The sequence below is a fragment of the Penicillium angulare genome (assembly GCF_028827245.1).
Source record: "Penicillium angulare strain IBT 27051 chromosome Unknown utg000004l_segment0_segment0, whole genome shotgun sequence".
NCBI lineage: Eukaryota > Fungi > Ascomycota > Eurotiomycetes > Eurotiales > Aspergillaceae > Penicillium > Penicillium angulare.
The window spans coordinates 6,180,928-6,207,237 of NW_026623163.1; the positions used below are offsets into that span (position 1 = coordinate 6,180,928).

A 26,310-nucleotide genomic window follows, 5' to 3' on the forward strand; every position below is an offset into this window, starting at 1 on the left:
TGAAGAGTTTGGTGATATTGAACAGACATAGAGTTGATCAGTTCTGTCAAAACAGATAGAAAATAATATTCACATTGCTATTAAACTGCTTCGAATACTCAAAAGCTTAAACGAGGGTCTCGGTACTAACTTCAAGTTGCTATATACAAAAGCGAATGTCCTTATGCCATCTGGAAATATACAAGACCATCTTCACAAAATCAAGTACTACATAAACGAGCGTGGTGGTGCGTTCCCTGCTTAATTTCTCTTGGTGCAGGAAAGCTTCCGGAGGACATTCTTCAAGCCTTGAAATACGCCTTGCTTCTCAGTCTTGTTGACAGGGGACTTGTTCGTGTCATCCTTGCTAGTCGACTTCTTAGTCGAGTTGCTACTTGTCGGACCACCAACAGTAACCGTCAACAGCTTAGGACTACCATCATAAACAGCCCCAGACTGATCAGCACCATTCGTCGGGCCCACATCATCATAAGGGAATGCATATCCTCTACCATCAAGGGCAGTAGCATGACAAATGCGCGCATAGTGGTTCGTGATAGAATTAGTGTAATAAGTAGACACAACCTCGCCTTCGGGTTGGTTGTTATCAATCAACAAAGTAGATCGATTGAATGCAGCTGCCAGTCGTGCTGAAACGGCATTCTGAGTAGTATTGCTAACGACAGCCAAAGCACCGGAGCTATTGCTGAAAATATCCGCTGTAGAAGGCTGCGCATAGGCGATACTGTCGGATGAGAATGTCAGCTGATTATTGGTAACATTGGCGGTTAGATTGCCGGCTGCTCCCTGCGTGTCGACTGTCAGTGTGGTGTCGGCGTATTTCGACCACACCTGGTCGACGTAAGAGTCGAAGTATGTGCCGAGCAATCCGCTGGTCAGTGTTATGCCCGTGTTCGGGGAGACTGCGCGTAGGTTTGCACCGCCGGTTGTGACGATCAGCTCATTCCATCCTGCGCTGTCGCTGTTGTTCTGGGTTGTCAGCGCAGTGCAGATAGTGTCTAGTCCATTTGCTGGGAGGCCTTCGACGGTTTGAGTTGTGCCAGAGGTGTTTTCCAATGCCAGAGCAATAGGAAGACAGACAAAGTCAACAAAGGTGATGTTCACGTAGAGCTGCGAGCTGTTCCAGGTGAACTCGCAGAAATCCCAATATAGATTGTAGTTTGGATCCGAGGGATTGGATGACGAGGGCTCCACAAGCGCAGGACCAGGGTTCACATAGAAGGTTAGCTTTGCATCGCGTGAGAACCACAATCTGCCTCCAGCTATGTGGGGTATGGTGACTGTTTTCGTACTCCCCGATGCACCTAGTGGGATGGCGCAATCTTGAGATAAGGCTGTCTGGGTTGACGATGGCGACGTTGGATAGTAGGCGGTCGTCCCGTCTGACTGTATCAAAACGAGAGCATTATTGTTATCAATTGCCTGGCCCGTAATGTAGGCATACACGGTATCCGAGCCGGTATTATTGACGAGTGCGAAGTCGAGAGTACTCATGTTGAACTTGGTTGGTGAGCAACAACTGATGTACTCTGTATGTACCGAAAACTTGGGTTATGGAAGAGTAAAACAAAGGTACGCAAACTCAAAGTGGGCCAGATACAAACAGTGTCTCGGATAAGCAAAAGCAAGAAGAAAACGTATGCAAACAGACCCATTTATATACTTCTTTCGGCCAACCGTCCTTGTCCAGAAACTGGCATTTCCTGGAATTTGGTAGGGCAGGCTGACGGGACCCGGTGATACAAGGTTGCGATAGCTATCAATAATTCACAACAGAAGTGAATTGAACATTGATTGGATCAACTTTGCCGTAGCGAATGCAAAAGTGTCGATCATTGCTGGGACGGGGCAACGCGTCGGGAACCGAAGCGGGCGAATCCTTTTGGAGGGCGCCGACCGACGCCACGACGAGATCATGCCGTGGACGCATATGATCTTGTGCTCGCAACATGTCGATCCCGAGTGCGGGGGTACCCCCGCAAGTGAGTACCATCTCCGAAAGCTGCAAAATCCGGGGATTGTTGAATGGTTATGCGGCTTGAAGGTTGTCAACTGTTGCAGGGGCGTGATGATCAATGAACTCTATGTTTACTTGGCTTCTTCACTATCTTGTTATGGGACCCTGGAAGGGGCTTAGTCTGATGGTACCTTTTCACACCATGGCAATTTAATATATCCTAATGCGACACTGGAATCCTGCATTTGTCTATACGGAATAGTTTTTTGATCTGCTTGATCACTGGGCGTGTTCCCCTTCTCTGGTGGTGGCCTAGGCTTCAGCTTGAGGTATCTTGGGCGAGGAAGCTCCGGTTTGAGAAATGGTTCATTTCTTCTATATGGCAAGAGATTGGCGGTATCGACCTTCGATTACAACATGTGGCTTTCAAGGGCGTGCTTGTTGCATAAATTGTGGATCAGTCGCCCTGTTGTGATATTCCTGTTGGCTGGTTTGAAGGGTTTTTATTTCGCGGCCATATGGTAATACCATAGTCATGAGTCGTCGTCGGATGTTACATGAGATCTTCCCCGAGAACTCAAGTATCGGCATGCGCGTTAGGAATAGAGTGATAATTACAAAGTATACAGAGCTGAAGACTTGGAGCCGAGAGGAACTTGGAACCAGGCGAAGGGCTGATGACGCTTCAGAGGAAGTGCATTCGATGTTGGGCCAACTCAGCCAAATTAATAATAGAGAGAGCCTTTCTCATAAGAAAGTTTTGAAGCTTGCCATTTATTCCGAAATTCTATCCATGCAATCGCTAGGTATCTTTATCAGGGCTTGGAACAACTCTATACAGGTCATGCTGTCACGATTTCACTAGAATGCCACGTTTAAGCATCCTTGGAAGAACTAGAATGACTAATGGTTCGCTGAGACCAATTAATATGATCTTTCCAGGTTCTTGGTATACTACCACACCATGTGGCAACATGTAGCAAGGCAGATTTTTCTTCTCTGTTGCCTCTCCGATAGGCCAGGGGACCTGCGAGCCTGAGATTGTAGTATACATGTGGTTTATATATGGCTTACCTAGGGTCCCACCCTCTCTGATATAATTTTTGATTAATAGAAAGATACCCCCCGGTCCTTTTAGCGAGTTAAGATTGACTGATATCTCCCACTTCTACAATAAATATCGGGGCTGGGTGGCTGAAAGAACCATGAGTTGAATCCAGGCTTGTTGGCGATCGCAATTCTCGCCAGTAAATGTCCTTTAACCACCAAAATTACCCAATAAAGAAGCTTCTGCATATCATTTATGCGCAAAGAGACTACTGCAAGCGCGTGATGTGAGATGTCTTTGCGCTGTACGCTTGCAGGTGGGCTCTGACAAAGATGATGTGGACAGGATGAACGCCGAGGGCTGACCAGCACTGATGGCTCCACTGAATGACAAATTAGCATCTAAGCTGACAGGGATTGACCGCGTCAGAACCTCTCTGGAAGTTCATTTAAGATAGAATCCTTCGGGGCTCTCGAGACAGGTCTGAGACTTCTGGGCATTCGATGCCGCGCGATATATGCACATGCTAAAAAGCGTACACGGCTATTGAAACTGATATATAAAGCGCTAGTGTCAGAATAATTTTAATTTAGCTTTGATTAACATCTCCTAGATAAAGCCTCTCTATACCTTAGTGGCAGTCTTCTTTGTTGCTTCTTTTTTTGTCTTGACGTAAGGGGAACTGGAAACACGATGTGAATACCCTTGCGTACTGCCTGCAACCAAGCGACTCTGCAGTTCGACCATCCACGAGCCGAAATTATGACGGAGACCCCGAGCAAGACATCGTTTCAGTTGAAAAAAGCCACTATTTCCTGCACGGTGGATCTCTGTCTGGAACGAGGATCTGCTTCCGTTATTTTATGGGGGAATTGAAGATAGAGAAGGGGGACGTGCACACACAACAAGAGCGACTGGACAACGATCGACACCGACCTTTCAGGCGGCCGGGGCTGAGCCGATCGGATTGGCAGAGAAAGGTTTCCTGACACGCAAGACTAACGAGGTCCAACGCTTCCAGTCCAGTCCCCACTTTGCACTTGGGTAATTAGAATCCACCCGGGGCGCGCGACTCCACTTGTGCCTAGAATTGATTACGCTGGCGCTGACTTGTCTTGTGTTCCCTCAGCCTTCTTCTTTTTCTCTCTTCTTCCTTCTCGACATCTTTGAAATCTGGGGAGATTTCTCATGCCTTCAGGTCAAGGGCCCTTTGCCCATAATGTATATCCCACAGAAACGAAGTATCGACCACAAGAACAGTATATTTATTGTTGTATGTTTATTTTCCAGTTGCCGCCCGCATCCGACGCATCTATTGATCGGCTTGTTGGCTGCACATTCCAGCCACCCCCGGCTCACCACATCTACTGACGCTATCTGAACCATTTAGATCTTTGTGACCATCGTCTTCGTTCTCGCTTGTTGCGCGATTAGCTTTTTTCTAGCTCGGTACCTACGCCAACGGCACTACGAGCCAAAATATATACCCGGCCAGTATTTCAAACAGAAATGGAAGCAGTGGCATCCCGGTAGCGCCTCATATGGTCAGGTTCCGACCCAGGGAGGTCAAAATGCGACACAAGATACCTCATATCAGGGTGGTGGGCCGAGAACGCCTGAAATGACCACTACTACGTCTGCTGGTGTGCAGCGAGAGACATCTATCCGATCAATCATTACCCTGCCCGCCTATTCACCTAGTCCAAAGCCGACCGAGCAAATCATCGCGCGAGAGGGTGAACGCGAAGGAATGGATATGGTGGTGGAATTTCCCGAGACCACGGAGGAGCAAGAAACCCGTCGCGAGGACCAAATGGAGTCACTGTATCAACTTCGATTGCAGCGTCGCCAGGAACTTGCCGATCGGGAATCTCGACGCCAAGAGAGACGAGACGCACGAACTCGCGGTGATTCAACACGCCTCGAAGAACTGGCAGCGGAATCCCGGGCTCGAAATGATCGTCGCCGAGAGGCAAATAACAGTAATACATCGCTCAGTGCATCGACCGTTATCGCCGAACAGCAGTCCCGTGAGCGGGACCGACGAATCTCCAGCGTTAGTTACGCGTCACTCGGGCATGTGCGTCACGACGGATCTCGCCTACGAGCCGACTCACATGAATCCGACCAGCATCCCCTACTAGATAACGCAGCCAGCAGCGTATCTTCAACTTCTCTGATGGATCACCAGAGCAGTTATCGCTCCCGTGTGCAATCCCAGGCCTCGTCAATTATGACAACCGAGACCGGTATGACAGAAAGCGATCCGCTCGTTCTGCGCCCTACTTCGACTCGAGGTTCAAGTCGCCCAATTTCACAGCTAGAAGATGGGGATGTCGGAGCTCTTAATATCCCGCCACCCCCTGATTACGCTCATGTTGATTGGGGCGATGCGCCCGCGTACGAGAGTCCTGTTCGGGAGCAAAACAACCAGAACCACCAACCATTTCCCTCGCGATTACCCTCTATTGCCCGATTGCCATCTATAAGCATCGACGCTGCAAGCCCCATCGCTGTCTCGCCGGCAACCCCTACAACCCCTACAATGCCGGATCATCCAAACTCAGAAAACGGCCAGGATACCCCAACCGGTCCCGTCCGTACCTCTGTTGTTTCAGAGGCTGGTCATGGATCCACAACCGGGCATGCCCCTGTCTCATGATTAATCTCCAACGGGAGATTACATTTTCATTATTGAACATGATTCACGACCTGTATTAAGCATTCATCCATTGGTGATATCCTTTCTTTCATCGCGTGTTAACCTAGCAAGGCGTTTGTGATTATGCTGCCATTAGGTTTTTATTTTGATTCTATTTATCTATTTACGTTTCGGTCTTGGAGTATTACGGGGCGTCGGGTCCGGTAAGCAAGTCCTGCACATGTGCATTGGCAGTCGTCAAGGAATGAAATAATACAAAACCTCATTTCGATCGAATCGGCTTCCAGAATCTTCTCGTTAATCGTATGTAGAATTTCTAATATGACAACCGCCCTTTCAGCCTTGATCAATAATGTGCAACACATTCCCCTGTATCTACTCAAACAAAGCAGCCACTTCATCCTTGTGCAACCTCACAATCTGAAGCCGTGCAACGCTTCCCGTAGCAGTCCGAATAAACGGTTTCTTCTTCGTCGCCAAGATAACCTGATGCGGAGAAAGATGCATATATTCCGCAATGCCTTCGCAATATATGATCTTAACGAATAAATCACCTAAGCGCGATCATATATGTCCCCCGACCTAGGCACACTTCACGCCGGGATGAGCATTGAGCATTGGTGTCTGCTCAACCATGGAAGCCTACAATTCCTCCCTATGAAAAAATATGAGTATAAGCGATTACCTTTTGGTCTCCTATAAAGAATTGTCAGCAGTGAGATAGACACGATGGGTTCTCTAGGTGATGTTCTATTTATAAATCTTCGAATAAAGCTTGAGGCTCGGGTATCTCCACGAACCTTGGAACTAGCGAAGACTATATCATATGATAAAGTTTAACACATTTCCCGACGGAGTCAACAGATCGTCGAAACACTTGAGAATTTCTACAAATTCAAATTAAGACACATTGAACATTACCTGTCCGACCTTGGGTCTTCGGGAGCAAAGCGTCAGGTTCATATTTTCAAATTTCGCACGCATTACACTAAAGCTTGAACTTGAACCTTGCACTCGGCAGACATACTTATTCAGTACCCTCAATGATCATTACCAGTGCGACCGAACTACGGATTAGCCTCACTGATGTCTGTACGATTGAAAGTATGAAAGCCACAAAGTGTATCATGATGTCAATAATGCATGGACGCCTACTTCTAGAAGTTCGCGAATTCGTCTCCAGCGCCGCACAAGCGCACTGGAGTTCTTGGCTCTTAGGCAGAACCCGGTTTTCTAGTCGCAACAAGCATGCTAACCTATTGCAACGCATGGCCCTAAAGCAGCGGGCCTAATTTCGCTAAACAAATAGCATAACAATAGTGGAGGTTTTCCTATTCGACTCAACAGACTGGAGGCCATGGTATCATTCGGGGCCCCCAGCTAGGCAAAAGGGCCTGACCAACACACTACTTTTAATCCATAGGTCCGTATAACAGAGGCCAAAAAATGCATTTCCCATTTACCTTCGCATTATTTACATAGTAGGTCGCGGAGAAACGTATGAGCAAATGAGGTTTGAACAATTTGTGAGAGCTAAAAGATTACTTTTCGAACAAATATTGTCTAGTTAAAGGACTGGGACCAAATCTATTTACGGTCTTAGTAAATTTTGCTTAATGAGGTTTAGCTATGCTATATGTATTGATATCCACCTCTATTCAGCATAGGGTTGTGGCCCCATGATCTGCGGAAGTGGCATAACGCTGTAATGAGAGAGTTTACTGAACTCTACAGCCCAAACTTAACAGTCGGAAGTGTATAAACATTCCGTGTTGTCAATTCCCTTTTCAAGAGGGTCATCTTCAGTCACACACTCATCTCAACCTCACTTTCAGTCTTTGAAAAAAAACAAATAACAAGACATGGCACGACGGTTCTCAGACGACAATGCCCTCCCCAAAGGCTGGCGAACAAGACGGCCTGGATTCTCATTTACTCATTTGCATTCTTACTCCGCATTATCCCTCTTGTCACATTCTACCTCTTTTATTATATCCCACCTTCGAATCGTCAGTCCAAAACATGGACCTACCGCCAGGCTCTCTTCACTCGACTTCTGAAAAGATTCTGCAACCTCGTCACGGCCACCGGCACAACCACACCCTTGAGCTTGGAGGCAGACAGCCTTGGTACTCAATGGGTGGTCATGACTCCCGCCCCCGACAGGTCATACCGTGGACCTCTTGCAAGTGATACCGCCAAGCCAGAAAAGATCGGAGCAACATGGTATCCTCACCCGTCCGCCGAAAACACAGACGTTAATGAAAAGGGGCTCGTCGTTCTCTCATTTCACTCCGGCTCGTTCCTATGGATGACAGGTCGCCCTGAAGACAGCAGTGCGATTGCCAGGAAGATCAACGCGAAAGTTGGGCCCGGTACGCGTTCACTATGGGTACAATATCGTCTGGCAGGTGGGAAGAACCCAACTACTTATCCTGGACCAATGCAAGATGCAATCACGGCATACCACTACCTAGTCAAGGAGTAGAATGTCTTCCCCGTACAAATTGTCATTACAGGAGACTCATCAGGAGCTACGATCGCACTGGCCTTGGTACGTTATCTGGCTTCGGGGGATATTCGCGAAACTGACTTTGCTGACCTACCCCCACCGAAAGCCTGTCTGATCTTTTCTCCATCGGAGGACTATAGCTTTGACGGCGACGGGCAGGCATTCCAATCTCATCGAAATCAGAAAACAGATTATTGTACAGGCGCAATGGCTGCGTGGGGCGCCTGAGCCGTTGCACCACCTAACATCGTACCACTGGATGACCCTTACCTTTCACCAGCACTGCATCCATTCGCAACACCTGTGCCAATCCTCGTGCAGGCTGGAGGTGCTGAAGTGTTGCGTGACGTTGCTAGCAGCTTTGTGACATCGATGTCTTCTATCGATGGGAATAAGATCGAATGTTTGGAGAGCCCAGGTCTGTCACACGATATCTACGCCATAGGACCTATTCTCGGGTGGCCAAAGGAACAAGAAGAGATTATGGATACAGCTGCTAAATTTCTTTTGTAAGAATTTTGGTGCTCTGTGGTTTTGATTGATGTGTATGCCGTACTTCAGATGATACACATAATGAGACACATGATAATCTATTTATAAATGTTTGTGGAGGCTATGAAGCTAACTCCGTCAGAGTTGTAAAATCATCTGCCCATAATGATAATAAAAATTATTGAATTGAAAAGTATGGGAGTATCAAATATCGTGAGTCTCTTCCTTTGGAACAAATATTCGCTCACATCATCGCGCAACCACCTGGAACGCCCAAATCCGAGATATCAATATCCAAATCAGTTTCCACCAGATGGCCAAACATGCGGTGGTTTTCGAACACGCTTCTCAGCCAAGCAACAATATTCCGCCATTCGAGTGTTTTAAAATCAGATTGATAATCAATAAACCTAGACTTAATCCGGGCTGTCTGCTGTTGATCATCCGAAGCAGTTATCGCAATAATAAGGCAGGGGAGAATATATGCTGCACCAAGCGGGCGATCACAAGCTGCAAGATCAGCGCCTTCAATGACCAACTGGGTAAGGAAGGCTGACTCTCGCGTAAGTGTAGTATAATCACTTAGGATCAAATGAGTGAAGGATTGTATTTAGTAAAAGAGCCACGGCAGCGACAAGGGTATATGTGGCTCGATATCGGAATTGAAGGATATCAGGCAGCATGGCCATCAGGTCTGAGCCCATAAATATAAATGTTTTTTGAGAGTCATTTTGTAACTCTTTAGATGTAGAGGTTATTTCGGGAAGGTGCAGGTGTGGGTTGTCTAGATATTCTGGAAACCTTGATAGTTCTAGAACGGTTAAATGTGGACGGGGAACAGCATTGTATGGTGGAGGTGGAGGGTCTTGTTGTAGTAGGACGACCATGTGCTCCCAGAAAGCTCTGGGTAATTGAATTCGTGGATCTCTTATGACTTCTAAAATCTTTTCGTTTGATTAGTACATATTTCGAGGATTCGGCGAGAGACTTGTAGGCTGGAGAAATGCCGAAGTGCACAGTGACGTACTACGGGAACACATAGAGTTAGGGCTTGGGAATCCAGCTTCATACTGATTTAGGTCCACTGCCTTGAGAAGGTGCATAATAGCTTCTAAATGAGTTGATCGCTGTTTTCCAGATTTCCCTATCCAGCCCTAAATCCATCATTTAGTAACAAGTTCACGATGGAGATGAATGAGAGATTCGTGCTGATTTATTTAGTATACCTGGCAGATAGCAATTGGGTATTTTGCACAAAGTGTGTTCGGAGAACGAGCTTCTTTCCGATCATTCAAACAAGCTTTCAGCGTTCTCAAAGCTTTCCCAAATCGTGACAAAACCACAGGGGGAACATCCTTAGTTTGAAAATAAGGATGAGACGAGATGAGAGCCATACTAGCCGCATCCAAAACAGGACTAGACCCGAGTCGCCGCGGTAAATCCCTCAGAAAAGATCCTTAATAAGTGATATCATATCGCACATCACGAATTTTCAAAGAGTTAACACACATTAAAGTAAGTGTGTCATTGGGCACGTGCGAGATGTGGAGCCTAACCGTTGTTGAGTGGAGACAGAGACAACGGTATAGGTGTGGGCTTGTCAGGCGCCCCCTGTGGCACCTGTAGGGACTAGAATTTGTAGCGCTGCTGTCCGCTTCCCCGACATCTTGGCGCTTGGCGCATCGTGAACAGGGCTGAAGTTCGTCACACTACTTTATTCATTAGTGCAATGCGTCCAATCGGAGATTCCATGGAAAACAGGCCGACCTTCTTCTTTGACTTTCTGCAGCCGTCGCATCCTCTACTGGTGGGAACTCCGGTATCTTCCAATAGTTAGTGCGCGGGTTTTTATGAAAAGCAAAGGCTTGTTAAAATAGTAGCACGTTTAGCAATCGCCTTAAGACAGCCTTTGCACTGCATACGTGATGCACGGCTCAGGTGTGGGGATAGAATGTTTGAGTAGCCTGGAATTTGTGCGGCCATTTCGAACGACCGAAAGGATTGAGGATAGGGGCACCAGGTAACTAACTATGGTGTATGGTTTGCTGACAAACAGCGCTGAGATCGCCTGTAGGCGAGCTGATGTCGCACGGCTCGGACAGCTTACCCCCCCCAAATTGCGTAGCCAATAAACGCGTAGATTGGTCCCTTATCAGCCCCACTTTTCGCCTCGTTGAACCCTTTTCGTCGTTAGTTTCAAACTCTAGCACAGCCATGTGTTGAAAAATTTATTTATTAAACGATTACGAGCGCTCGCGGAAAACCAAATCTGAACGCTCAGCGTCCCTAATCGACTTTGAATCAAAATACGAAAGGATTATTGGAATCGCGAGTCTGTGCCTGCGTAATGTCGCATGGCCTAGAGGACTTCAAATTTTGAACCCATCATTAAACAATTATTACTTCTTTTCGCGGTAGGTATACTAATTACACTCTCAACAATCATATTTGGTACTAATGTGATTGCAGGGGAGAAACCGATTTATTCATTCTCCAAGACACTTCTTCTCTTGTTCGCGTCACCTATCTTCTAAAAAGGTGCAGGGAGTCTCAACACCTAACAGGCCAATAATGGACTGGTTGTGGGGGTTGCTCACTGGAAAGAGTGCTGATGAAGTGGCTGCACGGCGCAGGAGAAGGCGTCAGAGCAAAATACGCAGTAAACGGATACGAGCTCGAGAACGAGAACTCAGAATCGCACAGGACGGCGGCGGAGCAAAAGAAGCCGGCTTTTTCTTCGGCGTACCAGGAGAAACATACAGCCATAAAAGACACGGCAAAAGATCTAAAGAACCAGTTACAAGTGGGCTGATGCGAACAGCTTACTGATAATGGGAAAGATTCCATGTACTTAATCATTGTGCAAGCGACGAATTCAGAGTTGGCATTTTATCAATGACCTACAATTCAAACACGGCGGCATGCTAGGTGAACTCGGTCCGCGTCTCTCATCCGTATGAGAAGTTGCAAGTCCACATCCTGCGTCACTGCAAGGATTCTTGATCGTAATTGCTCGGTAGTCTCGCCCGGGTTCGGTATGGCATGAATACGATGATCACGTAGCAGATGTGCCATGACAGCTACAAATTCCACTTGTGAGAACTTGCTACCTGGGCAGTTTTGGGGACCTTCGGACCATGGAAAATATGTGCATCGCGGTGATATTATAAGGCGTTCGTCTTGTAAAGTTGATGCCTTTTCTGAATTCGGGGGAGTGTGCACCCATCGAGATGGGTTCCATTTCATTGGGTCTTCCCAGTATTTTGGATTGGCGTGAATGCCGGACATATTGATCCAAACATTCGTGTTCGGAGGAATAAGTATGCTCTTATTACCGGTTGCCAAATGTTGAGATTGGTGGTTAGTCCGTTTCATTATGATGCCAACAGGCGAGAATATGCGAAGAGTTTCATGCTGTAATGTGAAATATTAGAATGAGGCATGAGTTGAAAGATTAAGGAAGGCATACCATTAGAGCTTGGCAGCGATGAAGTTTCGAGAAGGTATTAGTGTACTGCCCTAACATTTCTTCGGGGGTCAGTTGCTGTAGCTCTTCAGAGACCCATCCCTGGACTTCAGGATAGGCTGACAGCAATATCATTACGAAACTCAGCGTATTGGCGGTGGTATCATGTCCAGCAAAGTTGACAGCGAACATATTTCCGAAGATCTCTTCCACAGTCAATCCTTTCGAAGACGAGCTGATCGCTTTGGCCTGTGCATTTGTCTTCTGATTCAGGTCCATAGCACGCACAAAAGATGTCACCATGCTACCAGAGCCTGCTTTGTTCTCATTCATAGCTTTTGTTTCTTCGTCAAGCATTTGCGCCATGTAGTTCTGGAATCCTGCCGAGGCTTCCGCAACCTTATGCCATGAATTGGGGGCAAATGGCAAAGTAAGAATCTTACGAGGTACAACCAACAACATAATAATGTTATCGAGGACGATTTGTAGATTATCACGGTAGCTTGCCGTGTTGTCGATGTTGGCCTTCTGGGGGTCATTGGCGCTTTGGAATGGGTACGATTTCCGGAATCCAGTGGCAGCGAGGACATTCAATGATACCGTGCGCGTGTCCTGTGCGGCGCTTTTTATATACCCATGCCCTGGCGAGGTCCATGCCTCAACCATCTGCTCCGATTGCTTGATACTTTCATCCCATACAGATGACATAGCGCTCTCATTGAACGGAGTGGCCACCACTTTGCGGTGACGAGCCCAGTTATCTTGGTCAGCGGTCGAGATACATGGACCGTAAACCTCAAGGATTTCTGAAATGAAGCATGTTAGTCGAGTACTCGGAAATCAGTATGAATTTAACTGTTGTAAACGTACTATATGCCTCAAAAGGGCGAATAAAGTCCGCTCGCCTCTCAAATATCTCACTGGCAATTTCCGCATCTGCAATATAAAGGCAGATCCCACGAGGTGATACCAAAGCCCAAACTGGACCGAGACGAATGTGAGTTTGTGCCTGGTCATAGAAATACCAGCCTCGACGAGAATATCGAAAACTTCCAAGCTCCACCCCCAGCTTATCAAGAAACGTCCAAACAGGGGACTCGGCAATCTGCCATAAAAGGTTTGAGCCATCAAAACATTGTCGAATCGCAGGAATTCCCATCGCGATGGCGCGACGGTAATTCAATTCCATGGCTATAAGACTCCATGCTAACCAGGTCCCGCCCAGTAGGGCCAAAACGTGAAAAATCATGGCCGGTGTGATGAGCCACTGAGTTAAAATTTGAATAATGTGAAGGGAGATCCAATCCTCTTGAATTTATATCATTTCCAGGTAGCGTGGTGCATGGGGGTGCGCAGCGGGAAAAAAAAAGCATTGGTATGTCGTTTCCCAGATGCGGTTTAACCCCTGTCATTGTTTTGAGGTAAACGCATAATTATTACGAGCTGGCCAATAGAATGCACGGCGTAACCCCACTTTTCAATGATTCTTATTCGCAGGGCACCCTTATTGGCTGGCATTCACGATTTCGCCCCCAACCCGATCGCTCACTGTAGGTGAATAAGGGTGGAAGTGCGGCGTGAGTGTAATTAGTTAGTCATTTAACGACACCAAGGACAATTTTGGCATACTACTGATAAAATTCTCGTTATAGAATATATAGAATAGTATTCAGGTTATTTGGATGTGTTCTAACTTCTCGGGTTGTTTTGGCTGGATCGGCCCGTGTAGCTTGATTTGAACTTTAAGCGCTCTGACTGGCGATGTATGTAAAGAATGAAAGATTTTTTTCATCTGGGAATTAGGCCCACAAATGAATCATGAATGCTCATGGTGTCAGTTTAATGATAGGCAATCTAGTGCCCAAAAGGAACCCCATATTCGACGCTTAATCAAACCTCCCGGCTGAAGTGGACCGAGCTGTCCTATTGAATAGCCCATTTTAAAAAGGACCTAGCCTAGGTACCCCGTTGCGCCTTCGGTTGGCTTTATGCATGTGTTATTTTTCAACAATATGTTCTTCATGTCTACCCACTGTGAAATTCTGCGACTATGTACTATCTCATAACTCATAAAATATTAACCTCCAGGGATCCAGATCGCATCTTGGCGTTTCTGTTTTGGATAAAATAGATAAGCCACTGGAATGCGGTCAAAAAGAGCCCTGCTATGACCAAAGCAATCATAACAATTAAGCCTCTTGGATAAAGCTCCGAGGAATCATCCGCCCGAAAGATCTGTGTACCAGCCATCAGCCCGCTTGTGGCTGTCATGACGACTTTGAAAATTGTTAGTATTCACTATGTTTTGTTGTAAATAGAATCAAAGTAACCTACACATCCTGTAAAATAACCGTTAGCCTAGTTCAACCTCTTTATGGGCTCTTCTTCACTTACGCCACTCCAATGCTTCGCTCCTCAGGGCTTCGACTGTTCATCTGGATCCATGCATTATGGATCGGGTGATATCCCACCGCAAGCCCATTCACTGTCGTCCAAAGCCCAAACTTGCTCCATCGCCCAACATGGTCCTGGATGGTCCTAAGCGCAATCAGTGAAATAAGGTACGCTAAGATGGCTATTCCAATCGCGAGTCCTCGCTTTTTCGTTTTATCGCTTAGCCAAGCAAAGAATGATACAACAGGCAGAGTGAGTAAATATCCGATTGCGGCCAAAGCGTTAGCTTGGACTCGTGTGAATCCCAGTGACATGATTGTAGTAGGTGTATAGGTTGTGAGAGGACACCAAGTGGAGAATACACAAGCAGTAGCCAGAAAATGGGGCCATTTGTAGACATTGGTGAGTGTCTTCCATACCAAGTCCAAGCGTATGTGTTTGTCCGGTATCTCCACGCTCTCTTTTTCTCCATTTGTTTCAATAAGCTGGTATATCTTCCTTTCAGGGAGAAGAATTAGTAGCATCAGAGAGATAGTGATTGACCAAACTCCCTCGACTGTATTTATCAGCTATCAAGACTATCCGTAACGAGAGCACAGGAAGTTACTACTCACCAAGAAATATCCACTGCCATCCTGAGATCCCACATTTGCCGTCGAGTCTTAAAAGCCCTGCGCCCAGCAACGGGGAAATAGCTGTGCCACCAAACATTCCAAAGAAGAATATAGCAATACGCTTGGTAATCTCCTCTTTTGTATACCATGTTGATAAAGTATACATGGCCCCAGGAATATAGCCAGCCTCCGTAAGACCAAGAATTGCTCTTGTCAAGAGAAATCCCGTTTTGTCTCGAAGGAAAACCTGCAGGGCCGCAATGAAGCCAAATATGAACACCTGGCCGCCAATCCACCAGCGAGGGCCGATCTGACTTCTTATTAGTATTAAAAAATTTGGGTAAAATATTTTCACTCACTCTATGGAGAACAATATTTGATGGTATCTCTAATACGATGACACCGATATACATGAGTTGGTTTCCAAGGTTGATTGTATTCTGATTCACTGAAATTGCAGATTCGAATCCACCTGTCAACGCGCTAGAGATATTCGTCCGATCCAGTTGATATGTGGCAAATCCAATTAAAAGTAATGGAAGAACTTGGAAGTCGGCTCTTTTATGTGTTAGTGCTGTTTTATTGAATATCATACGATAGTTGACTTTTCCGGGACCCGACGGCTTACATCCTTCGCAGCTGAACTGCATTTTTTGGAATTCGACCATCTATATCGTCCCTTTCTTGGACTTGGACACTTGATGATTTATGCATATTGAAGGTGTAGAGAAAAGTGTATCGCACACAATCAAATATGTTGCTGCTTTTATAATCTCCCTCGGGGACCTTGGGGACCAAGAACCTTTGGAGCAATTTGACATCGATGTGGGGTTTCAAGGAGGATTAGATCCATATAGTTCACAGACAAACTCAAACATCCGCAGCTGTCTCTAACTATATCTAAATCATGCTTATCTGTCCTAATTCACAGTATTGGATATCGAATCCTTTCGGTAAGTACGAACTATCACCTTTTTCGCATCTTTCTCCGAAGATAATTATGTCACAAATCGTTAAAAAAGACAAAGCTGGTTTCCAGAAACTCGGAAAAACCCAACACTTGTCGACGAAATCTATCATTCTTCGCTGTCCGGATTGCTAAATAACTATACATATCACCGATCGTTTCCGCAATCTCATACACTTCAATTGTTGGCTCCATCAGCCACACCCGAATCTACCACGCGCGAGCGTTCCCATAACTGTGGCTGACTAAGCCACACAACGCCCTTGATCAAATCAGCTTTGTGTTTGTGGTTTTTAACAATTCTTATTACGCGATCGTTAGCATTGCGCTTAATGGCCGAGCAGCCCGATACAGTTATTCTGGTTGTTCATTTCGCATAGTGGGTTCTGTCCATCGAAAAGTCAAGCCCCGAAGGCGAACTGAGCTAACTTTTACACAGTATATCAGTGATCGCAGATAGCTCCTCGCCTTCAGCGGAGCAAATCTTAACTCCTCAAGACGCTGATCACATCTAATTTTTGTTACAATTGCTCTCAAATGATGAATCCGCAATCAATACTTATCCGACATTTACATATATTCAAATCCTGCGCATCAATCACCTTCGAGCATTGGGAACTAAGCATGGGATGTCGCCAGAAGAGCATGTTCCGCAGGCATACGAATCTATACAAGCCCTCAATGACTTCTCAGTAGAGGCATGTGTTGAGACCAGAGTCGCATGAAAAGAAGATAATAAACTGTTGCAGTGTATATACAAAAGCGCCGTCTCGCTATATGGCCTTTCTGCGCTAGGAAGCCTCTCGATACTACCATCAACAAACCCAATAGATGAGATGGCCGTCCAGGCGGAGGCTCAGTTTCTTTGGTATCTTTTTCAACAAGCAATCTCATATGGCAGACTAAAGATGTTCTTGGCATGGCCATTGATGGTGCTTGGGGTGGAGGCAGTTCGTCCCTAGAATTTAGGGATGCGTGAATCTGTGCGAAGGTGGTCAGAGACGCTATACGACTTTACTAGCTCTTAATCTATTCTCCACCAAGGACAAGTACTCGAGAGATTCTGGGCTTCTGGGAGGACCAAGTGGGACGATTGTTTTAATAGGCCGTATCTTTTCACACCCCGACGACGGTGGATCTTAGCTCTATGACATAAGTGAGGTTTTCCAAGCTTGGTCTGCTGCTGGATGCCCAATCCTCGTCCTGATGTGTGGGCGGCAGCACGCTCGCATGATTTTCAATCTAAAAAACCCTTTGTCACTCGCAACATGTGCAGACGCAGCAGCAGTGAACAGATTTGCAAAACAAATACTAAAGATGAAGTTGGAAGTACACTGCCGGGCACTGTGCACACGACCAGGTGAGTTTATGTGCACCCAATATTCCGACGGGACCTATTTTTGACTAGCTCAAGCATCATATACACCGATTTTAAATCTAGTTTACCTTCATATTCGAAGAATCTAACGGTAGAAATGTGGAACAATAAAGGGGGCATTCCTTGGCGTCCATATGCGCACAAATCAGCAAGTTTTCTATACCCTCCTAGATCTAGACTGAGTCAACAATCGCTCGATGCTCGCCACAATGCAATAATTTCACGTTTATGAGCGTGTTGTGGCTTACTTTACTACGTCAATAGATCAAAGTCTTCGACGTTTATTCGTCCTCTACGCCGCAAACAATCCGTTAATCCCGAGGGATCGGAAGATCACTAGATGTACACATCATAGCTAAACTTTGATCGTCCCGATAGTAAACTCTCGACTCACAATCTCTTCTATAATTTCCAGAGTTCAGAAGATAAGTGAGTCACATAATGGTATTAGTCTGCGGATGTTTACCCGCAATCGGGACATTTAGGGTGAGAAGCGTTTCCTGGTATGGACTGCGCGGTACATACGAGAACACCCCATTCTCAACAAAACAACATACTAGATCAAGTATCGTATTCTAAGTTGTACATAGCACGATCAAGCATACCCGAAGTATAAATACCATTTGGTCGTATCTTTGTTTCGACTATTGAATAGTATCACTATCATAACAGCACACTCTCAATCCCCTGCTCGAAGCTCTATACATCCTTTTTCTCTTTGAAGGAGCAAACAGCCAAAATGGCAACTTTTATATCAACCAAGCCTTACAGTATCCATCGTTTAACTTTGCGAAGTGCCCTTCGCCCGTCATTTGTTACCCCTGCAAGAAAACACTCAACAAAGACCCCCCAAAAGTCATCCTGGACACATCCAACGTACGTTCACCTCCTTTTCGATTGCTTCTCCACTATTTAACGGGACTAGTTATACACAAGAACATGTAGTCGCCGTCGTGCCCGCACACTTAAAGCCCTCCACTTGGCAAGATAGGGTAGCCCTCCAGAAAGTCCGTCTTCTGCGATGGGGTATGGACTTCGCAACTGGTTACAAAAGCGGAAGAAAGGATGCTTCTCAGCTTAGGATGACAGAAGAAAAGTGGCTTAGAAGGTTCATTTTCTTGGAGAGTGTTGCCGGCGTGCCAGGTATGGTAGCCGGAATGCTTAGGCACCTGAAGAGTCTCAGACAAATGCGACGAGACAATGGATGGTAAGTCCTCAATCAGAAGAAAGGCGAAGCATCATCGAAATAAACAATTGACTAATAATTTCAGGATCGAAACTCTCCTAGAAGAAGCCTACAATGAACGAATGCACCTCCTCACCTTCCTCCAGCTCGCCGAACCAACACCTCTCATGCGCTTCATGGTCCTAGGCGCCCAGTGTGTATTTTTCAGCGGCTTCTCCCTCGCATATCTTATCTCGCCCCAAATTTGCCATCGTTTTGTGGGCTATCTCGAAGAAGAGGCAGTGGTTACATACAGTAAGGCAATTCGAGATTTGGACAATGGTAAACTTCCGAAGTGGGAATCTCTGCAAGCGCCCACTATGGCGATTCGATACTGGCAAATGCCAGCTGATCGACAGTGTATGCGGTCATTGTTGCTTTATGTGAGGGCAGACGAGGCTAAGCATTGTGAGGTTAATCACACTCTTGGAGATTTGGATCAGAATTTGGATCCAAATCCTTATGCTTTACAGGTTAAGGAGCGTTTACAACAGGTTTCCCATGGCACACAAGTGTCTAGCGTGAGAGGGGATTGAAAGCAGAATACATTATGGAGCATACACATGAGCTAGTTACGTAGAGTTAATTTAATTTCTTTTTCTTTGCTTCTACCTAGACAAATGATGATGTTCTCGACTTATCCAGTACTACTAGTAGTGATATTCCGGACGAAATTTGAACTACTAGTAGGTTTTTTTTTCAAGTTGGACTCGGATCATACCTATTCATAGTATGTCGATAATACGGTCTACACCTGGGTCTACACCTGGGCAACCCTGGAGTGACGGTCGAGGGAAAGATTGAAGATATCATAGCATAATACGGGTCCGATGAACAGAGTTCCAAAACCTGGGATTAGTATGATTTTCAAGACCTCATATGGGTTTGTACTACGATTAAGAGTGTCGTGATACGAAATCGTGGTGTTGTGCAATGTGTGGTGCGTTTTACATCTAGATCCTACCCGTGGGCCTAAGCCCCGGAAGTGCGTGCCACATTGTCGCCCACCTGCGCACCAGCCACACCCGATCGGAGAAGCTCACCTGGGCATCATCAACTTTGCACTTGGCAATTTGAATGTTTTCCACCGAACCCTGCCCCCGTCAATTTCAACCAGATGCCGACCGTGTGTTAAAATAGACGCTCGCGACTCACAAACTTGACATCCATGGAGGAGTTATTTCAGAGGAAGCTCCATGGCTACACCCCCGACGCGCAATGACCGTCGAATCATCCTGCACCTTGTAAGGACACCCCCACATTCACCACCGAAAACGCACTAATAAATCCAGGATTATGACTGCTTTTATGCCTCTGTTTTTGAAGTTGAGCAACCGGCTCTGAAATCGCTACCACTGGCCGTACAGCAGAAGCAAATTGTCGTAACATGCAATTACGAAGCCCGACGCCGTGGACTGCACAAACTCCAACTGATCAAAGATGCTAAGCGGACGTGTCCAGATGTTGTTATTGTTCTCGGTGAAGACTTGACGAGATTTAGAGATGCTTCCAAGGGTCTTTATCTGTTCATTCGCACCTTCATTTGGGGTGGGCGAGTGGAAAAGCTTGGATTTGACGAACTCTCTCTAGATGTCACCGAGATGATCGATTACAACGCCAAGTTCCTGAACCCGAATGATTTAAAAAATTCTTTTTTCTATTTGAACACCAAAGATCCTACCGTTGGGTTTGCGTATGATGCGACTAAGATCGTGGGTCCTACTTTCCCACCTACAACGGATGGAACTAGCCAGTCTTCATGCGATGCATCCTCACTAGAAATGCGCCTGCTCATCGCTTCGCATCTGCTTCATTACCTCCGAAGTGCCATGGAACACGAGAAGGGCTTCACAGCGACTGGCGGTACATCGACATCCAAGCTCTTGGCGAAATTGGTGGGAAGTGTCCAGAAGCCTAATAACCAAACTACATTGCTTCCACCATACTCTACAACCGAAGATAGTACAGAAAGTAACGTCATTAAATTTTTGGACAGTCATGAGATTCGAAAGATACCCGGTATTGGATCCCGATTGGCACAGAAGCTGAGAAGCCGAGTGACAACCGATGATACGGAAGATGCAAAGCTTACGGTGCGGGATGTGCGACTCTATCCCGGGATGGGACCGGCAATGCTTGAGAAAACGCTCGGCGGGCCTGGAGCTGCCAGGGGCATTGGAATGCGCATTTGGAGTATTCTACATGGTGTGGATAACACCGAGGTCTTGGCGGCTCGAGACCTGCCTACACAGATCAGTATTGAGGACTCATACGGTCGCGGTCACTTAGATTCGATGGAAAGAGTGCGCCGTGAGCTCACGATCTTGAGCAAAAGTCTCATTCGGCGGATGAGGACCGATTTAGTGGATACCAGTGAGGAAATCCCGCGGTGGTTGGCTCATCCACGAACCCTGAGATTATCTACACGCCCACGTAATGCGCCGGAAACTGACGGGGTGCGGACATATAATGCCAATCGCATTTCCCGGTCTGCGCCACTACCAACATTCATATTCCAACTGGATGAGAATCTAGATGCAGTGGCTGAGCGACTAGTCCAGGAGAGTCTTTCTAGCATGTTTCGGAAACTTCATCCAGAAAAGTCTTGGGACTTGAGTCTGATGAATGTGGCTGTGACCAATTTGGTAGAAAGCGCAGGCGATCAGAAACAGAGCAGTGGACGGGATATTAGCAAAATGTTCCGGCAACAGGAAACTGTGCGACAGGAATGGACTGTACAAGTACCAGCTAGGGACCCGGAACCTGTTAGCGTTGGTGGGTCAGAGGAAGCCGCGGATGATGAACCTAAATGGGAGGATGGAGAGGATGAGGACGAAGAGGAATTAATGAGTGTTCGGTGTGAGATTTGTGCTGCAGCGATACCCCATTTTGCATTGTTGGCGCATCAACAGTACCATGAATCGATAGATTAGGCATAAAGATTTCTCCATTGCCAAGATGATCTCCAAGCCTGCGAAACACTGCTAATAATAAACTGTGTACTTCGTAGTGTAACTCATGTACTAAGTGTCAATCCCGTTCCCCGCCAAGAGAATCCAGCCTTGTCTCGCTGTTTGCAATTGGATTCTGCCATGCTTGGCGCCAATTTTGGCTGAGACGAAGTGGATAGATCGATTCATTTGAGTTTCTAGATGATCAGTTCATCTTACTCTTCTCTCGTTTTTATTGAATCCCTTCGTTTTGAATATACTGACCTTTTTGTGTTGGTGAAGAGTGGTTAATCTCCCCAAGTGGACCCTGATTACGGAGTCCGCACCCTGCGCTTTCCTATGATAACCGCAGACCCTGGAAACTCTAACTAGAGACCCTGATCGTCTCTTGACAATTCACTAATCTGCTGGCAATGAGGTTTCCAAGCGTGCTGCGCATTCTAGGGGCAGTATCGGCGCTGATATCGTCTGTTGAAGGTAAGATAGCTCCTGCCCTGCATAGTTGTTTACCGGTTGAGCTCGAATGTTAATGATGGGTCCCATCTAGCGCGATCTCAAGCCTCAGAAGCCATCCGCCAACTTACCCCGATCGACAACGCTGTTATTCGCACCGCTTCACATCAAATAAATCACCTTTCACATTTTGATCTCACCTTCGAATTACATCGCGATAAAACACGGATAAAACTCGAGCTAGAGCCAAACCATGATATCCTCGCCGATGACGCCTTTATCCAATATATTGAACCCGACGGATCCTTGACAGAGGGGGAGCCTATCCTACGACATGAACACAAAGTATTCCACGGGCGCGCTTTAGTTGGCTCAGGCAAAGGCCGTTGGACACCGTCGGGATGGGCTAGAATCACGGTCCGAAGGGATGGAGAGGATCCGCTCTTCGAAGGCGCGTTCAGTATCGATCACGACAAACATCATATCGAGTTGCAGTCTACGTATGCCGTCAAGAAACGTCCGATCGATGTGGATATCGAGCGGAGAGACGAGGAGTATATGGTGATTTATCGAGATTCCGACATGATTCGCATGCACCCGGACCTAAAGAAAAAGAAACGGTCTTTGCCTCTATCTACTGGCTGTGAAGCAGATAAACTGGACTACAATGCTAATTTGACCAACTCTATCTTCCCATATGGAGTCGGTGGGCTTGATGGACAGTGGGGTTATACATCGGTCACCTCATTGCTCGGAATAAGCAAGCGACAGTCTGATGTCGGTGGAGTCTCAGGCAACACGGGCGGGGTGAACTTGAAATCGACTATTGGCGATTCGTCCGGATGTCCCAAGACGAAAAAGGTTGCGCTGATCGGAATCGCTACCGATTGTAAAATGACCGACTACTTCTCCGACAACAAAACTGCTACTGCTAAGGATGCGGCGAAAGACTATGTTATCAATATCGTGAATACCGCATCAAGTCTATACGAAAGCTCGTTCAACGTGTCCATAGGTCTTCGCAACCTCACAGTCAACAAAGCCGCATGTCCTACATCCAATAATGATGCAACTCCCTGGAACGTTGATTGTTCATCCGGCAATCTCACCTGGCGACTTAACGAGTTCTCAAAATGGCGAGCCGATAACTCCGATAGTAACGCATACTGGACGCTGATGAGTGGTTGTGCAACAGACTCCGAGGTCGGTGTTTCCTGGATGGGCCAGTTGTGCAATGGGGATCTGAGCAGTGATGCGTCGAGTTCCGTCACCGGAGCCAATGTCGTGGTTGGCAATGCAGGGAGCACATGGCAGATTTTTGCCCACGAAACCGGTCACACATTCGGAGCGGTCCATGACTGTGAATCGCAAACCTGTTCTGCAGGCCTGGATGCGTCGTCCCAATGCTGTCCATTGACATCTTCAACGTGCGATGCCGACGCCCAATACATTATGAATCCCTATGCGGAATCGAAAATGACAAATTTCTCCGAATGCACAATCGGAAATATCTGCTCTGCCATCGGGCGTAACAGCATCAAATCTAACTGTCTCACTGACAACCGTGGCGTCACGACTATTACAGGTAGTCAATGTGGAAACGGCATCGTCGAAGCAGGCGAGGATTGTGACTGCGGAGGCACAGAAGGCTGTGGCGACAACGCGTGCTGCGACGCCAAAACATGTAAATTCAAAGACAGCGCTGTATGTGATGACTCAAACGACAACTGTTGCTCGAGCTGCCAATACACCTCAAGCGGAACAGTCTGCCGCCCCAGCACAGGTACTTGCGACATCGCCGAATATTGTACTGGCAATTCCAGCTCCTGTCCCGACAACAAGTATGAGAAGGACGGCTCATCTTGCGGCTCAAGTGGCCAAGGCCTTAAATGCGCCAGCGGCCAATGTACCAGCCGTGACTACCAGTGCCGCTCTGTCATCGGTACTTATCTCAGTAGTAACGAGTCTTGGGCCTGCGACAACACCAATGCTCCATCTTGTATGATCGTCTGCGGCGCACCACAGATTGCTTCGAAATACGGCTCCTCAACGTGTATCGAGATGAACCAGAACTACCTCGACGGAACACCTTGTGACTCTGGTGGTCACTGCAGCAATGGAAAATGCAAAGGCTCCTCCGTTTCAGGATGGGTCAAGGACCATAAGAATCTCGTCATTGGTATATGTGTTGGCGTTGGCAGCTTAATTATCCTCGCCCTGCTCTACTGTGTTACTAGCTGGTGCCGGACAAATCGTGCCCAAAGACGCATGGCAAAGAATCCCCCTCCGCCGCAGTATTTTGGACCTCCGCCTGGCCTGGGTGGACCCCCTCCTAGACCGGACCAGTGGTATGGATATCCGAATACACCGCCACCGCCGCCACGGGTACAATATGGCTGATGAGAATTTGCGTTTCTTTTCTTTAATCTTCTTTCATAGCTCAATGAATTCTCTGTTGAATTTTCATGTCTTTGCATTTGGGACAGATTGAAAAGGTCAATTTTAAATGCGGCGAATCGGTTTGGCGTCTCGGTTTTGGATCCTCATTGTCAACGATTAAAACACAAGGGTTGGCAAGCATAGGTTCTGGGAGTGGTGGTTTGGCTTTATTGGCTTATCATTCTTGTCTATATGTCTAGAGAAATGTTAACTTGGCCGTATGCCTTTGCTTAAATGACTTCCCACGTAAGATCCATGTCCAGATACATAGCAGAAGTAGATTGACATCGAGATCTTAAATCCTATCCCTAGGTTTCGAGGGCAATTATGGCTCCCAAAGCCTATTTACCCAGCCGTTCAACCTAAACGCGCAATTAGGTTCTGAAGTATATCCATCCATCTCCAATTCGATTCTGAAAAAAAAAAGTCCGCTGATCACCCAAGGGCAAAAACCTGGATATCCATTCATAAAGAATATAAACTCGACAAGCGTGTAAACAAAAGAAAGCGGCAACAATCCTAGAAAACAAAGAAAACGAATCCAAACACCCACTGGGCAAAGCCTCAATGAAAAATCCCCATGCAATGAATAAATATCTCACACCCATTCTTCAGGTCTGAACCACAGTACCGATTACTGCCAACAAATCCCCACAAAAGCATCACGACTAACACCCCCGGTTCCATCAAGATCAAACTCCTCAATCATAGCCCTAAGTTCCTCCTCCTCCAGTCCTGTCTCACCCAACTCCCTCGCAACCCTCCTCAAATCTTCAAGATCAATAAATCCCTTCTGTCCATCATCAAACAGCTCAAAGGCCCGAAGAATCTCGTCGCGGGGATCTCGCTCTAAAATCTTCAGCGCGGTTGTGGCCTGGAATGACGATAGAGGCATGAGGAGATTGGAGGGGTGTTGTGGGTTTCCGCCCTTGGAGCTTTGGCTCGCAGCATTGTGGTTGTTCTGCGCTTGTTGTTGTTGGACTTGTGGGCGGGGGACACCGTACATTGTTAAGAGGGAAATGAGTTCTTGCTTTGGGAGTGTGAAGCCTAGGGCGCGGAAAGCTACGCGGAGCTCGTGGTAATCTAGGTGGCGATCGCGGTCGAGGTCGAAGAGAGTGAACTAATTGAAATGAAGAGTTGAGTTAGTGATTGAAATTTAATTGCTGGATCGATTGAAAATAACGGGTTTTCTCGTGGTGTGCTCTCGATAACAACAAGACAGGAATTGGGAGAAGGGTTGAATCCTCGAGAGAGGGGAAAGCGATAAAGAGATTTAACGCTTCAGCGCTACAGGCAAGAAGGGTTCCTTACAGCTTCGGTAATCTCCTCGCGTTGCTCCTCGGTCAACCGGTTCAGAGGATTACTATCCTGCGCTGGGCCGTGGCTTTGCGCTATAGCAGGTGTATTTCCAGCTTGCTGATTTTGCTTCTGGGGCTCACCGGCTCCAAACTCGTTAGGCGCAGAAGCACCTAGGACACCGTGACGGTGCCGAGAGAATGAAGAAGCGCTGAGGGGCATGGCATTTGCGTTGACGGATCGGTCTGGGATTTTTGTGCCGGCGTACGAGCGCGACGCGAATGGTTGGCCCGAGGCCATGGTGGGTTTGTGATTGAGCGCGATGCGAAAGGCGCTGGGATCGGGGTAATTGGCTTAGCTGGCGTACGAGACTCGTAGGCTGGTTGGGATGGGAGGTTGTTGATCGACGAGAGTGGAGCTGAGGTGTTTTGGCGGTGGAGTTTTGGACGCGCCGGG

At 46.9% G+C, this 26,310-nt stretch overlaps 9 protein-coding genes across 9 annotated transcripts; 4 read left to right on the top strand and 5 right to left on the bottom strand.

Annotated features, from left to right (window-relative positions):
* Positions 1 to 240: 240 nt before the first annotated feature.
* Positions 241 to 1,494, bottom strand: N7478_006216 (glycoside hydrolase family 64 protein; the record flags this gene model as incomplete). Its single annotated transcript, XM_056922430.1, has 1 exon — positions 241 to 1,494. One exon carries the CDS (start codon positions 1,492 to 1,494, stop codon positions 241 to 243), a length of 1,254 nt encoding a protein of 417 aa, XP_056780467.1.
* A 265-nt stretch (positions 1,495 to 1,759) lies between these two features.
* N7478_006217 (uncharacterized protein) lies at positions 1,760 to 1,951 on the bottom strand (the record flags this gene model as incomplete). Its single annotated transcript, XM_056922431.1, has 1 exon — positions 1,760 to 1,951. The coding sequence occupies one exon, from the start codon at positions 1,949 to 1,951 to the stop codon at positions 1,760 to 1,762; it is 192 nt and encodes a 63-aa protein (XP_056780468.1).
* A 2,273-nt stretch (positions 1,952 to 4,224) lies between these two features.
* Positions 4,225 to 5,667, top strand: N7478_006218 (uncharacterized protein; the record flags this gene model as incomplete). The annotated part of the gene is made up of 2 exons (XM_056922432.1): positions 4,225 to 4,278; positions 4,396 to 5,667. 2 exons carry the CDS (start codon positions 4,225 to 4,227, stop codon positions 5,665 to 5,667), a joined length of 1,326 nt encoding a protein of 441 aa, XP_056780469.1.
* Positions 5,668 to 6,710: 1,043 nt separating this feature from the next.
* Positions 6,711 to 8,155, top strand: N7478_006219 (uncharacterized protein; the record flags this gene model as incomplete). Its single annotated transcript, XM_056922433.1, has 2 exons — positions 6,711 to 6,759; positions 7,503 to 8,155. 2 exons carry the CDS (start codon positions 6,711 to 6,713, stop codon positions 8,153 to 8,155), a joined length of 702 nt encoding a protein of 233 aa, XP_056780470.1.
* Positions 8,156 to 11,578: 3,423 nt separating this feature from the next.
* Positions 11,579 to 13,326, bottom strand: N7478_006220 (cytochrome P450; the record flags this gene model as incomplete). The annotated part of the gene is made up of 3 exons (XM_056922434.1): positions 11,579 to 12,085; positions 12,141 to 12,943; positions 13,008 to 13,326. The coding sequence occupies 3 exons, from the start codon at positions 13,324 to 13,326 to the stop codon at positions 11,579 to 11,581; spliced, it is 1,629 nt and encodes a 542-aa protein (XP_056780471.1).
* Positions 13,327 to 14,204: 878 nt separating this feature from the next.
* On the bottom strand, positions 14,205 to 15,558 carry N7478_006221 (uncharacterized protein; the record flags this gene model as incomplete). Its single annotated transcript, XM_056922435.1, has 5 exons — positions 14,205 to 14,413; positions 14,472 to 14,476; positions 14,532 to 15,087; positions 15,146 to 15,455; positions 15,505 to 15,558. The coding sequence occupies 5 exons, from the start codon at positions 15,556 to 15,558 to the stop codon at positions 14,205 to 14,207; spliced, it is 1,134 nt and encodes a 377-aa protein (XP_056780472.1).
* Positions 15,559 to 18,229: 2,671 nt separating this feature from the next.
* Positions 18,230 to 19,251, top strand: N7478_006222 (alternative oxidase; the record flags this gene model as incomplete). The annotated part of the gene is made up of 3 exons (XM_056922436.1): positions 18,230 to 18,366; positions 18,416 to 18,697; positions 18,762 to 19,251. The coding sequence occupies 3 exons, from the start codon at positions 18,230 to 18,232 to the stop codon at positions 19,249 to 19,251; spliced, it is 909 nt and encodes a 302-aa protein (XP_056780473.1).
* A 660-nt stretch (positions 19,252 to 19,911) lies between these two features.
* Positions 19,912 to 24,519, top strand: admB (uncharacterized protein; the record flags this gene model as incomplete). Its single annotated transcript, XM_056922437.1, has 4 exons — positions 19,912 to 19,959; positions 20,008 to 21,574; positions 22,111 to 22,143; positions 22,214 to 24,519. 4 exons carry the CDS (start codon positions 19,912 to 19,914, stop codon positions 24,517 to 24,519), a joined length of 3,954 nt encoding a protein of 1,317 aa, XP_056780474.1.
* A 673-nt stretch (positions 24,520 to 25,192) lies between these two features.
* Positions 25,193 to 26,154, bottom strand: cdc31 (putative cell division control protein Cdc31; the record flags this gene model as incomplete). The annotated part of the gene is made up of 2 exons (XM_056922438.1): positions 25,193 to 25,678; positions 25,870 to 26,154. 2 exons carry the CDS (start codon positions 26,152 to 26,154, stop codon positions 25,193 to 25,195), a joined length of 771 nt encoding a protein of 256 aa, XP_056780475.1.
* Positions 26,155 to 26,310: the final 156 nt, after the last annotated feature.